Source organism: Amblyomma mixtum, chromosome 1 (genome assembly GCF_055824585.1).
Source record: "Amblyomma mixtum isolate Tamu chromosome 1, ASM5582458v1, whole genome shotgun sequence".
Lineage (NCBI taxonomy): Eukaryota > Metazoa > Arthropoda > Arachnida > Ixodida > Ixodidae > Amblyomma > Amblyomma mixtum.
Window position 1 is genome coordinate 14502243 of NC_143012.1, and position 15297 is coordinate 14517539.

At 49.4% G+C, this 15297-nt stretch overlaps 1 protein-coding gene across 1 annotated transcript; it reads left to right on the plus strand.

The window, feature by feature from the left end:
* Positions 1 to 6651: 6651 nt before the first annotated feature.
* LOC149365522 (uncharacterized) lies at positions 6652 to 8419 on the plus strand. The gene has a single exon (XM_089543414.1). The coding sequence runs from the start codon at positions 6664 to 6666 to the stop codon at positions 7960 to 7962; it is 1299 nt and encodes a 432-aa protein (XP_089399540.1). The 5' UTR covers positions 6652 to 6663; the 3' UTR covers positions 7963 to 8419.
* The last annotated feature ends 6878 nt before the right edge of the window (positions 8420 to 15297 follow it).

The window sequence follows — 15297 nt, forward strand, 5'->3', positions numbered from 1 at the left end:
GAGAGTCGCGCGAGGCGCAATCTTCGCGCTGACAGACGCGGTCTCGGCGAAGCAAAAAGGAGGTATACTACGAAGGCCGTAATGTAAAAACCAAAGCGTATGTACACGGTGATCCACTCTTACCGCGAACACGCGAGTATGCGGCCGCGCTCTTCGGAGAGCCACTGAGTCTGTCCCTACCATGCACGAAAAAAGTGGCAGACGACGCGCAGGCAAGTCGCTCGCTACTCGATTTTCCAGCCTTGCGACTGCGAGTCGCAAGCCGCTGAACTAATCGGCGGAACAGTCGAGCTTTTGGCAATGACGCCGTCCGCGGACAGTCTAGCTTTCGGCAACGACGTCGCCCACGGCCACGCCGGGCGACGAGCTGCGCTGTTCCCTCGCTGCCGTAGTCGTCGCTAAGCCTAACCATTTCGCATCGATGCTGCAGCTGAGGGCACTTCGGAACTGGCCAGCGCTGTAGTAAAGGTGCTACTCGCGTCACCGTTTTACTATGTTCACCGTCACATAATAAAACAAAGACGTGATCGATTTCCGTGATGCCTTTAACTGCGGAGCCAGGTGACAACAGGCGAGCAGCACTGGGCATCAGCAAAGCGGATTTGGAATATAAATATGCTTGTATCGCAGTTATCACTTCTACCAGCAGCTCGGTATTGGCCAACGATCCTCAAAAATGATTCAATTTTGACGTTGCTCTACTCCAGGGTTTGGTATGAACGCGAACAAACAATATTAGCGTATTTTTCTGACGGCGGCGGCAGGCCGGCCCTGAGAAGCGCGCCGCTGTCGCTGTCATCATGACGCTTATACGACTGCGGTGCACATCAATACCGTCACGACATCCTTCTGGTCGCCGTAGTGCATTGCGAATCGCACCGAGCGCGAGTGCAGGAGACGCGGTCAAAGCAGACGAAATTCTCGAAAGCGCGCAAGCAATGTTATTCCGGAGAGTTTTCGTTTCAAGCGAGAAGGCGACCCGCAGGTCGCACTTGCAAGTGTGAACAATGGTGGTCAAATGTTTAGGGGGTTCCCCCAAGGTGGAGTAGAATGTTGACGAACTGCAGTGGGCGCGCATGTCCTTTCGACTCGCACGTAAGTGGATCGCCCTGCGCATCGCATGCAACAACTGACAACTACGATCAACAAGTGTCTCGCTTTATTTCGCAGAGCTGATAGTACTTCGCATATTTCGAGCATATAATTATACAGTGGACTTACCTCTAGTTACATGTCATACAGTACGATGTTAATACTCACTCGAGAAACGCATTTTACAGTCAAATGGGCCTCCTCATCGTCGATCGTCTGCTCCACACAGTAGACGCGACTAATCAGTTTCTCCACTTTAATTAAGTTTGCATTGCAGTACTGCGCGTCAGTCTGAACGATCTTATTGTGGCTCATACAGGCGACACATCGCGACAGCGCGGGCGCGCGCACGAGCAAGAAAGCGCGCGTGCAAAGAAGCGTGGTGAAAGCAGCGCGAGCAGCGAGCAGCGCCCCAGTTTTTACTTTTCTCCCATAGATGGCGCTGCACATCAGGCGCAGCAGCGCCACCCGGCGATGCTTTGGGAGCCGTCGTGAAGAGGTAGTCTCCTTGGATCGTCTCAAACCCGCATACATGGAGACACTCCCCACGAGATCCCCTCGAATGTTGCTGGCTTATCGGCCGACCTGCCTGCCGCCGAGGCACCCTCATCCCTACCCCGCCGGCGCGTACATTTCGCCGTTCCGTCTGGACCGGGGGGCCTGTAGCGCGCGCAGAGCGGCGCTGTGCGGAGGCGCTAAGATCGGCGTTCCCAGCCGGCGAAAAAAAAAAAAAAGAAGTTGAACGGCACGTGGTCGGTGCGAAAGCACGGCACGGGCTGTTCGGTTCGAGAACACTGCCACGCTGGACGTCTTGTTCTGGTGCTGCGACCCCGTAAATGCTCTACAAGGTCATTAAGGTATGTCGACGATTTCCTAGTTTGCTTGCCTCGCTATACTTAATCCGAACGCCAGAACTGAAGCTATTCTGTCTTTTTTTTTTTCGCTCCCGCACCATCGGCTTCATTACACGTTGGAGTGCGCTTCGGGCTCCAGCTTCGGTTTTGGTTATTGAAACTGTGTTTTCAAGTTGCCGCAGTTGTTGGCTTTACGAGAAATGCATCTTTCCCTGTAGTTCTTGGCACGCTAAGCTGGTAAAAAGTGGGACTGCGCTGCCTTGCGTGAAGCTTAGTAGCACGTGCTTTCTGGTTTTGGTGTTTTTTGTTTTCTGTTTCCTTTTATAAGCGTGTTTCCAGTGATTAAACTTTAGTTGCGAGTCAGCGCTTGTTTCTTTGTATTCTTCCTTTCGTCCCCGTTTGTTCGCGCTGTTTTTTACTTAGGGAAGCTAGCCCTGAGTCATATGCCCACAATACGGATGAAAGCTTACGCTTGCGATCGAACTGGTCGGCTTGGTGTTGCCGAGACTAGTTTTGAAGAATATCAAGGGGTAAATTGGTTTTTGAGGAATGGCGCAGTACCTGTCTCGCATATCTCGGCGGACACACAGCTGAACCGCGCCGTAAGGGAAGGTGGGAGTGAAATAAGTACGAGAGAAAGAGGTGCCGTAGTGGAGGTCTCCCGAATAATTTCGACCACCTGGGGATATTGAACGTCCACTGACATCGCACAGCACACGGGCGCCTTTTGCGTTCTGCCTACGTCGAAACGCGGCCGCCGCGGTCGGGTTCGAACCCGGGTACACCGGCTCGGTAGACGAGCGCCCTAACCACTGAGCCACCGCGGTGGGTCAAGGGGTACTGATGCGAATTTTTCGGGCGTTTTTTTTTTCCTTGAAAGAGGCCTACGGGCCTCGTAATAATGAATATAACCTTAAAACACCAATGCGCAGCATGAATAATTACTTGCAAAGATAGTTTCGGTCTCGGTCCGCGCCAGCGCTCAGTACGCATTGAGGTCATGGTCGACCGGCCAACCTGTGCTCTGACATTCCTGATGACGTCGGCGTCGCCAGCGAGCACTGGTTGTCCCTGTGAACTATTGGGTTTGGTGACGTCAAAATAATTTAGTCAAGTACTTAGATGCCACTCGACGCGGCTGGAAATGCCGAGTGGCTCCTCGGACAACGCTTGCGACTGAAACTTCCTATAAAAAATTGGCAGTAGTTTAGCTCTGGTTAAACCTGGAGGATTGCAAAAGCAACGAGGAGAGAGAGGCGATGGAGAGCGCGCAGCGACGGCGGCAGAGCGCCAGCTGTGCGCCGTGTGACGTCACCGCTCCTCACGCATGCGCAGTTTGGCCTTTGATCACTCGGCGACTCGCGTAGTGTTGCTTTCGCAACAAAAACTAGCCGCCGCGCTGGCTCAGTGGTTATGGCGCTCGGCTGGTGACCCGAGACGCGGGCTCGATCCTGGCCGCGGCGGTCGAATTTCGACGGGGACGAAATTCTAGAAGGCCGTGTACTGCGGGATGTGTCAGTGCAGGTTAAAGAACCCCAGGTGGTCGACATTTCCGAAGCCCTTCAATACGGCGTCCCCCACTGCCTGAGTCGCTTTGGGACGTTAAACACACACAAAAAAATGCTATACCCACGCAAGGGCGTCCGCAGAATTTTTTGCAGGGGGGGGCCCCGTTGGTGCCCCGGGGGGGGGGGGGGGGGGTATGTTCGTAGCAGAAAGGCGCTATTTGCGGAGTAAATTTATTTATTTATATATAAATAAAAATTAAACAAAATGCACACATGGAAGAAAAATTACAAACAGCAAATTAAAGCGCGGCTAGGAGAGGTACATTGGAGTTTATCAACGAAGAAACAACTAAAATTAATAAAAATGCAAAAAGATGCTATATCACTTCGTGGAGAAGAGCGCTCAGTCTTGCTGCATACGGGTTCTCGACTCACCCGGATTGATGACCAGCACACAGCACAATATGTTCACAAACACGCAACTACAGTCACTCAGTCAGTCTTCCTTGAACAGCAACTGTAGGCGCCTCGGATTTTTCTGGGCGAATTGCGTAATTACACGTGTGATAAATTCACTTCTGTGCTTCATTACACGCTCTCGGTGCACACTCATCATACACATTGATTGGAAAAACTGTTGAACGCGTACGTTGAAAACAAAAGATGACTATATATACAACGAAAACTTATTTACAAGATAAATGCACGCTCACAGCTTCATACACCTCGCTCCATCTTGCTTGCGCATCCGCACAGTCGAGCAACCGCACACACACTGCTCTCCGCTCGTCGTTTTCTCGTCCGCTGTCTTGGTTGTTCTCAGCTTCGCTGACAACCGGCCACTAAAAACACCCAAGCACAAACACAGAGGCGCGCACACGTGCAAGGGCTTACTTGCCGCAGTATCCCCGAATGCGCACTTTGGGGGTGAAAGGAACGCCGCGCAACTTCCGAGGGGAAGGGACACTCGCCACTCCAGTCAGAAAATTTGTTTTTGTGTTTTTATGGGGTTCAGAGCCCCAAAACGACTCAGGCTATGAGGGATGGAGTAGTACAGAGTTCCGGGTAATGTCGACCACCTGGGTCTCTTTACCATGCACTGACACGCACAGTACATGGGCGCTGTTGTGATTTGAGGCCCAGCCAGAGGTGACAGGCGAGCCAGGCAGGCGCCATCGGGCTGCGTTGACCAAAGGCGCTGGTTTTCGCAGAAGACGCAAAGAACGCTGGTGTGGGGGCGCCTCGGGAGACTGCGTCGCCGTGAACAAAAGCAGCTAATCCCCTTTGCCGGAGATTCTGAAAGCGGCGCTTCTACCGAACTGCGCTACCCGTGGATCGGAGGAGACAGCGAGCGGCGGCGGCGCCAACTCATCGCCCGCTTGCCCCTGAGCAGCCCGACAAAGCGGGGGTGGACACGGCTGATTTTACCTTCCCTCCTTAAGAATTCATCGGTGACCGGCGTAACGATAGGCGAAAACAAGATGCCCCGTGCACTGTCTGCCTCCGTGTCGCTATCTCTCTAGAGATCAAAGAAACAGACACCCATCTCAAGGCGGCTCGAAACACATGCTCGCCGGTGCCGCTGTATGTCTGGAACAGGTCGCCCTTCAGTAGAGCTAACGATGGCGTGGTTTGAAAACGGCGGAACGACGCACGCCCGGACGCGGCATTTCGCAGATGTGACCATGCGGGGCTGCTTTTACCCTTTTGACTGAGCGCACCACCGCCCCTGGCTTGCGGCCATCACTCACGGTTCGAGTGAGTGATTTTCCAGGGGGGTGCAGCCGCCCCCCCTTGCCCCCCCCCCCCCCCCTCCGGACGCCCATGTACCCACGCCTATGAAACAAATCACATCGTTTGCTTGTGTTCGAAACTGTCTCTGTACCCTTTTAAAGATGGATGAACAGCTTTCATTGGTAAAGAAAAGTGAGGAAAAAGTCTTTTGCGGTCCTGCCTTATGTACACGGTATCTCGCATAGACAAAATTTGGCCGAGGGTTTAGCTTCAATTAAGGTTGTCCTATCTGATCCATTTCAAGTTTAAAGGCATTTGTAAAAAAAAAAGGCTAATGAGCAAGACTCTGCAGAAGAGTCTCTTTCATGCTGCAAGTTTTATGTGGGGTGTACTGCATGATCGTTGTCTCAATGAAAGACTTTTAGAGGACTGAAGAAAATATCGCTCCCTGTAGGCTCCAGAAATTTGTCAAATTATTGCTTAAAACACGAGTGTCAATCTTCGTTTGAAAAGACCGTAATGTTGGCACGGGCAAACGAGACGCAAAAACGTGAGGTCACTAAGGCCTTCCGAATGGTATCAGGCACTGAAAGTGATCACGTAAGTTCCCTGTCAGTTGCCCTCACCCGGAGCCAAATAAAGATGTTGGGAAGGCATAAAAAACTAGCAGAGGTTTAGCTCTTGTCAAACCTAGTGATACTGTTAGGCATGTTTATAATTTTGGCGGATGGGACTTGTGCAGGGATTGTTGTTGGGCTCGTTGGTTTCCTTCCGTAATCATGAAATCCACCGCGCATGCGCGCTTAGGATGTGGTCGTTTGCGGAATTCCATCTGAGCTTCCTAAATCTGTGTTCGGTTTTTCAGTTCTTTTCTGCTGTCAGCACGGTGTATTGTATTTCCATGCATTCTCCGTTGTTTTTTTTACCATCAAACCAATGTCACGTGTTCCCGTTTTACACCGTGATGGAATGAAGCCTCAATGCGTAGATTACGCTTAACCGTTCTTTTCTGTCTTAGCTAACTGTGTCCGCCTCAATCCAAGCACCGCAGCCGCGCAGCTTTCGTGACAATGAATTTCCAGCTAGCCCAGTCCCATGCACTACTTTACACTGTTCCCGGTTAACTTCGGATAAGGTAAAAGAAAAAAAAACGTGTTTCCTCTTAGTCACCTATACTAGTCTGAAATGTGCCTAAATACGCGTAATTCACGAAGCATGCAGTTGACTTATAAACGGCCACGCAGGGAACTACGAACCAAGTGATAGTTAACGGAATGACATACTATTATCAGCGCTGAAAGCATACCTCCGAATATCGAATTCGATATCTGGATGACATTCTTTTTTTTTTTTCTCGTTTTCCACCCTTCAGCATTCGCTGTTATCTCTGGCTCCAATCAAGATACTCCGCCAGTATAAAGGGCGACACCCCACAGCCACATTGACTCGACCCGTACTCCGCACGCACTCCTGCTATGGCCATCGCTACGGATCCCAAGAAGCACCTGCTGAAGGGTTTCGGCGACCGCCTCGATGGGCGGTTCACGCAGTTCCTCGACGAGCTACCCTCCGGTGTTCCCGCCTGTTCTCTGTGCTCGGTTGTGCCATCAGAGCACTACACACTCACCTGCAAGCACGTCTACTGCAGCCCCTGCTTCCTCGAGACGGTGAGAAAGAGCGCCGCAAACCTTTGGTGCCCGCTGGACGGAAAGAAGTTCCGACCGCGCAAAGCGCCCTCGCCGACCTTCACCGACGCTGACCTACTCTCCGGACTGACCGTGCACTGCTGGAACAAGGACAATGGGTGCATGTTCACCGGCGCCCTGGAACACATGATGACCCACTACCGAGACTGCACCTTCTACAAGGTGTGCTGCGGCCTCTGTTCGTGCACGTTCGTACGGTCGGACCTCGCCCATCACATTAAAACGGCTCACACGAAGACCAGGGCCTCGAACAAGACGCAGCAACACGAAGTGGCTGCCGCGTGTTCGGGCAAGACCAGCATCTCAGACGAACAGGCCGATGAGTCCGCCGAGGCGAAGGATGGGCACTGCGCAAAGCAACCCGGGCCCCTAGCCACGCGCATGTCGGACGGGCAGGTGCAGGAGATCGTTGAGGCCGTCGCATACAGGACAGCCTCCGCAGCTGCCGAAGACGTTGCGCAGTGGAACGAGGCCCTGTTCCGAAGCATCCTTGGTGGAATAAAGCAGATCAACGAGCGGCTGGAAAACCTCGACAAGGCAGCGCGCAGTAGCTACCCAAGGGAACCGCCTCCCGCTATCGCTTCGGGAACAACACGTCCCGTGCGCCCAATGAAGCAGGAGCTCCAGACACATTACACCTGGACGGTAAACCACTATACTAAGCTTCGAAATGGCATCAACTACGTCGAGAGCCCTCCGTTCAATATTGCGCCCGGTCAAAAGGTGCAGCTCACTCTCTGCACTGACGGAATAACGCTATTGGAACTGAGCGTGTCGGTGAAGATCTACCGTGGCGACGACGATGGTTCTGGCAAACAGCTGCCCGGGCTGTTCCGGAGGACGTGCCGGTTTACGCTCTTCGACAAATCGGGAAAAGGCGCCGATGTGAAGAGCTGCTTCCCGGCGGATGCCCTCTTCACTTGCGCTGTCACTGGTTCTTCGACCGCCGACAACTTCGTTTCGGGATGGCTGAACATCAGCAAGATGGGAAGAGCTATATTTGAGCGCGACTATGTCAAGGACGACTCGTTTGCAATTGGTTTCGCAACAGGAACCACGCCAGAATGAACAGTGTTTGTTTTAGCATTTTAATTTTTCTTTTTACTTTCAGTGAAGCTTTTATTGCTACCCTTCGAGTTTTTTAGCTTCGGTTCTGCCGGGTGCAGAATTTTAGCTTGACGATTGTGAGAATAAAGCATACCCACATCAGCTTCAGAGTGCTCATCTGACCTTTTGCCTTTCCACTAGTGTCACTGCTTGATTCCCGCGAGCATGCTGTTTCACTCACCGAGCTCTGGCACAGTAACTGGATGACAAGGTAATTGGCGCGAAAACACACATAAATTAGGGGGCACTTGAGCTCCGCCTTTAAAAGGAGCAATAGCGTTAACGGCTCCCTTCGGCACTCTTGCTCGACACAGACATCGTTCTTTGTTCCCATTCACAGATTGATACAATTATCAGCTTCCACGTTCTTGTCTCTCATTCACAGCACTAATTGTACTATTAAGCTTGAATTTAAGCCAACAGCACACATATACACATCACCCCCCCCCCCCCCCCCTTGCACCTCAGCCGAGACTACGTTGCGTGCATGACTGGCGTCCACAGGGACATGGTTTCGAATGCCAATTTATGTTCATTGCAGATAGAGGTTGGTCAGATGGCTCTTGATAATCTCAAGGTGAACAAGGGAGGGCAAACCTCCAGGTGCTTGCCAATGGGGGCGGGGGTGGGGGGGTTGAAATTGGGTCATCCCTCCAAGGAGGAAGGCCTGGTGAGGGGGAGGAGGGTGTGAAGTGAGAACGGTGTTAACGGGAGGGTGAATGTTGTCTAGGCGAGATGGCTGTTCAAGTTGATTAACCAGTTCACTGAAAAACTGCGAAAAGAAATAGGCCAGCTTAGCAGAAAGGAATCCGAGGCCGTGGAGCGATAGCGGCGTGGGCTTGAAATGATCTGTGTCCAGCTAGGGCAGGTGGCTGCGTTGACCTGAAGACTGGCTACGCTGACCTTGCAGATAGGCTTCAAGTCTGCAAGGGACAGAAAAAACAGAGGCATTCCTAATCCAAAAAATTAAAACCTTACAACCAGCAGGGATTAACATATCCAGAGGAAACTTAGAATCTCTCAAGTACATTCTGGCGCTGGCATAATTCTTTAAACAGGTTTTGCACGTGGTCAGAGCACTTACCAGCGCCCTACCCTTCCACCCTGACCCGTCTTTTAACCCCCCAATGAAATTTTTTCTTTAGCTTGTGTCCTGCATCTCTTGCCATCATTTCTCAGGAACGCTAGCCTTTCACACTCCTTTCCACCCCACCCCCCCTCCTTTCTCTAAACTCGTCGCCATGTTTTCTCTTTTTGCTTTATTTTTTTTTCTCCACATTTCGTTGCACTTTTCAGGTAAACACAGCCAGTCCCACCAAGCCACCTGCACAGCCTTTTATACCCATCTCGCTATTTCTCCACGCCCCCGGGTTCCTTATACTGAGCTTGCCTTTTTCTTTTCACAGCTTTGCAGTTCAACCGGTTAATCGACTTAAGCAGCCATCATGCCTGGACAAGACTCAACCTCCCCATTCACCATTCCCACTCAGCCACCCTCACCAGGCTTTCCTCCTCACAGGGATGACCTTATTTAAACCCCGCCAATGATGAACGCTTTGCCAAGGTGAAGACAAGTTCTCTTGTCAAAATGTCAGCAAGCACCTTCAGGTTTCCCTTCTTGTTCACTTTGTGATTAACTAAATTTATGGTAATTTTTATTACCGTGTAATCGATTATATTTTTAAAGTTAAGTCATTTCAGACATTACAACTCCTCTTATCAATTTTTAGAGTGACAGCTCTACTCAACGCAAAACTCAAGTTTCAGTCCGTGCGTTCGTATGACCATCAAATGCCCTTCAGACTTACTTTGAAGCTTTGACTACGGCCAGTGCAGTGGCACCTCCAAATTAGACCTGGGTCATTTCCAAAATGCTGCCCATCCCACCCTCCAAATCTGGCCCACCCAATCCCCGAAATTTCACCACCGATTTGGACTAAAATCGATGTCCAGGCTAATTTGAATGTGCTCGGTACGATGGTAGTCTCCAAATTTGACCCAGCCATCTCCCTAAATTTGGCCTAACCCTGAAATTTGACCTTTATCGATTTGGTCAAAAATCGATGTCCAAGCCATTTTGATTGTACTCGATACCATGGCAGTCTCCAAATCTGACTCAGCCACTGCCAAATTTTGCCCAGCCCCAAAATTTGACCTTCATTGATCTGGCCTAAAATCAATGTCCAGGTTAACTTCAATGTGCTACAATGGTATCTCCAAATTTGCCCCCCCCCCCCCCCCCCCCCATAAATATTTGACCTCCTTCGATTTGGGCCAAACCGTGTCCAGTCCTAATTTGACCTTAGTCATTCCGTTGGTATGACCTTTGACAGGCCCTGACATTTAAACAGAATCTATAGCATGTCACTTAACAATATTCACGTGATAGACTGACAAGAACAGCTACTGATCGACCATTCGGTATAACATAGTTACACTACTGCTAGTTTTTTTTTATCATTCCAGACATCCAAGCATGACATCACGTGTAATCTCATGTGTGGATGCTGTCTGACATTACTGTGAATGCTTTCGAGGAGAATTGGCAATCCGGAATATCTGCATCAAACAAATAAAGCTGTTACAGCTTTGGTTTAGCCGTTAGCCCTGCATTCTACAGCAAAATTACAGCGCCAGCCATAAGACTAATTACTTAGTGCAATAATTTAAAGTAACTTACCTGAATTTCATTCTATCAATTTCAGTGGCTGCAACAGTTGGCAGGTGGAAAAGTGTCTGGTCACCCACTGTCTCCATGGGAGACAGTGGGTGACCAGACATTCCACGATCAAATGCCAGGCTAAATGGCCAAACAAAAGCTACAGCAGCTTTGCTGATTAACACCCTAAGCCGGTAAGCTTAGCTCCGCAAGCTTTTTCTTCACTCTTACCGGTGACAGCCATTATGGGGGTTTTAGCTGGAGTGGGTGATCGTCTGACCTGGTCTCATATCCGACCAAGCGCACAAAGTAAACACTGTGATGAAAACAGTGTCAGAAAACCTTATTTGGCTGTGCACGCACGCACACGCGCGCGCGCGCGCACACACACACACACACACACACACACACACACACACACACACACACACACACTGAGAGGAGGAACGTCATTACCCTTTGGTGACAACAGCCACAGAAACCAAGGGGCACAGGGGACATTTTTTATTTAATTTGTGGTGTTGATCAATTAGAATATTACTGAATATGTTATCGCTTAATGCTAATTGATTAGAAAAGCAGAAGAAAAAACCACATGCCGCCGGTGGGATCCGAACCCACGACCTCCGAATTACGCGTCCAGTGCTCTACCTCTGAGCTACGGCGACGGCTGTCAAATCTTCTGCTTTCGGGGGTATTTATGTTTACAAGTAACCTAACCTTGAGAGTGTTCATCAGCGCCACCCACGTTCATCAGCGGTGGACGTGGAACGTCTTTAGTTACCGCAGGTGTGACGTAGAACGTCATCGAACGAAGAGGGTGGAAGCTGCGTGAGAACCCTCTTATGCTTCCTATGGCATCAAGGCTGCCAGAACCGAGGCCCTCGCTAAGCAATTAAGCAAGCAAGGGAAGGGGAATGAGGGGCTCGTTATAAATATGACAGAAGCCAACAGCCACAGAAACCAAGGGGCACAGGGGACTTTTTTATAAATTTATTTATTTAATTTGTGGTGTTGATCAAAAGTCCCCTGTGCCCCTTGGTTTCTGTGGCTGTTGGCTTCTGTCATATTTACAACGAGCCCCTCATTCCCCTTCCCTTGTTTGCTTAATTACCCTTTGGTGTCCACTGAACGGAAAGAGCTACCATCCATGGAAAACTTTGACACTAACCACCGATTGTAACCTGCTGTGGAGCCAGCTACTGCAATGCAGGTATGAGGGCATCAGGTGTACAGTCAGGGACAGAAGTCTCCCGCATGCGCCATAACTGAAGCCAATAGCTGCAGACCACACTTGTGGATTGCAAAACATTTATTTCGCCAGAAGGTAAAATGCAGATGATCCGTGCTTGGCGGCTATCAGTCCACAGCTTACAGCGACCTGAGTAGCCCATTCAATGGCCAGGTTTAACGCCCAGGTCTGAGCAGACCAACACGGCCTCCAATTGCTCGAGAGTAGGAACTTTTATTAGAGATTCCGGTGGCGGCTCCTCTTTTGCAGTTTTACACTATGTGATTGTAAGTGGCTATTTCACCACATAGTGTACATTCCAGGTCAAAATCGAGATTCCGGTGGCGGCTCCTCTTTTGCATTTTTACACTATGTGATTGTAAGTGGCTATTTCACCACATAGTGTACACTAGCCAGTGGATAATTACAGAGCTCTTGGGCTTCCTTTAGGACGACGCACACGGTCCAGGGACTTTTGCCCTCGACTGTGCATGCACAAGCACATGAAGGTCCAAGGTCGAGACAACTTCAAGGTGACCTGTGGCCTCTGTTCAAGCACTATACTTCACCCATCATGTGGAAACAATCCAAGATAAGTGTCTTAGATCAAAGCGGAACCTTGGCTGAAAGTCCGAACTGTCCGCAGAGTCTAAGGAACAAGACACAGCTAAGCAACCAACCTCTCCAGCCACGCACGTGCTGTATAGATCGCTTGGAAAGGTTCGCCGGGGCCGCCGCATCCAGGACCGACTCCGCACCTGCTGAAGGGATCAATAAGCAAAACGAGACACTGCTCCATAGCATCATCAGCGGTCTGGTACTACTCAATGAGTGCCTGGACACAGTCGAGAAGGCAGCACTCGTCACACTCAAGCGATAAAAGCACCTTCGTCGCATGGCCATATCTGACGCAATGAAACACTTATTTCGCGTCTTGGAAATGAAAGATTATTTTAACGACCATCCTTCAGGAATCACCCTCAGTGTAGAAGATGCGATTGGTACAGGCGTGCTATGCTGATGTACAGACTGTGGCCAGCCAGTACAACTCCAAACTGGAGCCGGGGAGATAGAATGTAAATGAAGACTGTTGAGAGGCTTTTCAGAGCGAGAAGGTGTGTGCCTCGGCAGCTAGAAAAGCCGGGAACAGTATGAGCAGCGATGTAGTTGGCGGTTTGTTTATGAAGTTTAACGTCCAAAGGTGACTCGGGTAATGAAGCACATCATAGTGGTAGACTCCAGATATTTTCAACCACTTGCGGTTCTTCAACGTGCACTGACATTGCACAGTACACAGACCTCAAGCATTTAACCCAAATCCGACCACTACGGCTGGGATCGAACCCGCGTCTTCCGGGTCAGCAGCCACTGACTAGCGGCCGGCCTGACTGTACGTAACCGATGACGTACTGTTTATGGGCTGTTAAGAGATGGTCTGTGACAGCCGGCGCATCGTGCTTGTGTTAGGGAGATGAGTCCAGCAGTGGGAAGTATTTCTTGTTCTATAGCAAGGCAGCATCTGAAGTTTTATGTTATCTCTATATCTGCGATTCGTCTCCGTGGCACTGGCTACCTCTGCCTATGGTCATGGAATGTGCGGACTCATTTCCATCTACTATTTCCGTCTTCCCAATGGTTGAACTGAAACTGTAACGGACGCATTTTATGCGTGCCGCAAGAAAAGCCGATTCACAAACCCATAGTGGCCAACAGGTACTCTGACTCCTTTAAAGTCTGGTTGAATATATAGCGAATGTTATACAGTCAAGCCCACTTATAACAATATTCAAGTGCCATGGAAATACCATTGTTATAACCAATAATTGTTATAACAGGGTTGTGCCGAAAAAAAAAGAAAGGATGACAAACTTCAGAGCATTTATTGACAGTAAATACCCAGAGGGGTTTGATTGTTCTAATGCCTGTAAAAGCTCGTTAAATCGAACTTCAGGGAACCGGAACAATGTTCATTGTTCACCGATGACCAAAGCACCGCCATCACTGCGCCACCGGGAGCTTTGCGCACCTCCACGTCACAGGAATCAAGCCGGCTTTTTGGAAGCTTTTCTTATGGGAAATTCAAGAAGCATGCAGAACCAAGGGTGCGGTGACAGCTGACAAGAGAAAAACCGCGCTGGCTGCATGCACGCGCGCTGCACTGACTGATTAGGGGTACGCATGGCGTGCGTAGCCAATGCAGCAATGCAGCAGCTCTCCTGACGCGATGACACCTGCCTCTTTTGCTTTCGTGGCGTTGCTGCGCCAGCTTAGTCCATTGGTTGGCCCCACACATGCACGCTTTTGTGTTGTAAGCATGGTTTTGCTGGTGTGGTTGTAGCATTTCTTTTCTTTTTCTGTAATGGTTGACACTCAATTACCAGATTTAATTGTTATAACCAATAATGTGCCTTGACAGCATTGCTATAAGCAGTTTATTTTACCATAGAACACATGGCAAAGCTGATGGTGCCATGACCGACCATTGTTATATCTGATATATTGTTATAACCAGTATTGTTATAAGTGGACTTGACTGTATCGTATTAACAAATTTACTTAAGTCACATTTGGGCTTTTGTCCATTCAGGCTGAAACCCACTGCTGACTCTGTTTGGCACTGTGTATTTCATATGCACCCGCCTATTGCTCAAGTAACGCCGCAGCTGTGGTCAAAAATCGTATTACTGAGAAGCATAATCGTTGGCGAACTTCTTTCCTTCTCACAAAACTCAACAGTGACACCAAACATCTTGAGAACAAGTTGACATCAGAGCTCCATGCATCAACGAGTGCACAGCATGTAAACAGTACCCACCCAAGGACCTCAAAACCTTACGACAGGGCCATACGTCAAGAATTCAAAGCAACAATTTTGAAGCCCTGTTTGTGTTGTGTTGTGTTGGGTTTTATGGCACATAGGCAACTGAGGCCATCATGCGCCAAACACAAGGTATTGTAAAAGTTTATTGTTGAATATTAGAGACATGTAAAAAGTCATCCTTGGTGTAAAGGCCTTCAGACATTAATATTACCTTTTGAACATTTTAAAAATGGCTACCAGTAAAAGCTTTAAACGGGGCTGGGAAACCTCAGTAGCTATCCTTGGCTGGACAAGGACACTGAGACTCCCAACCAACCAAAATTAAAAACCTCAGCCTTCTTCTCAGGCGTGAGAAAGTGGCTGAGGTGTATTAGAATTAAAACAGACCTCTGGGTAAAAAATTTAGAGACACTTAAAAAATCCAGTTTCTTTAAGAAAGCTGAAAACACATGATATATCAACAATTGCATCATCTCCTAAAAGCAGTGTGGGATGAAAAGGGATGTATTCGTTATAAAATTGAGCAAAGTACTTTTTCCTTAGTTTTTCCAATTTCATACAAGTGAATAAAATATGGTTAATTGT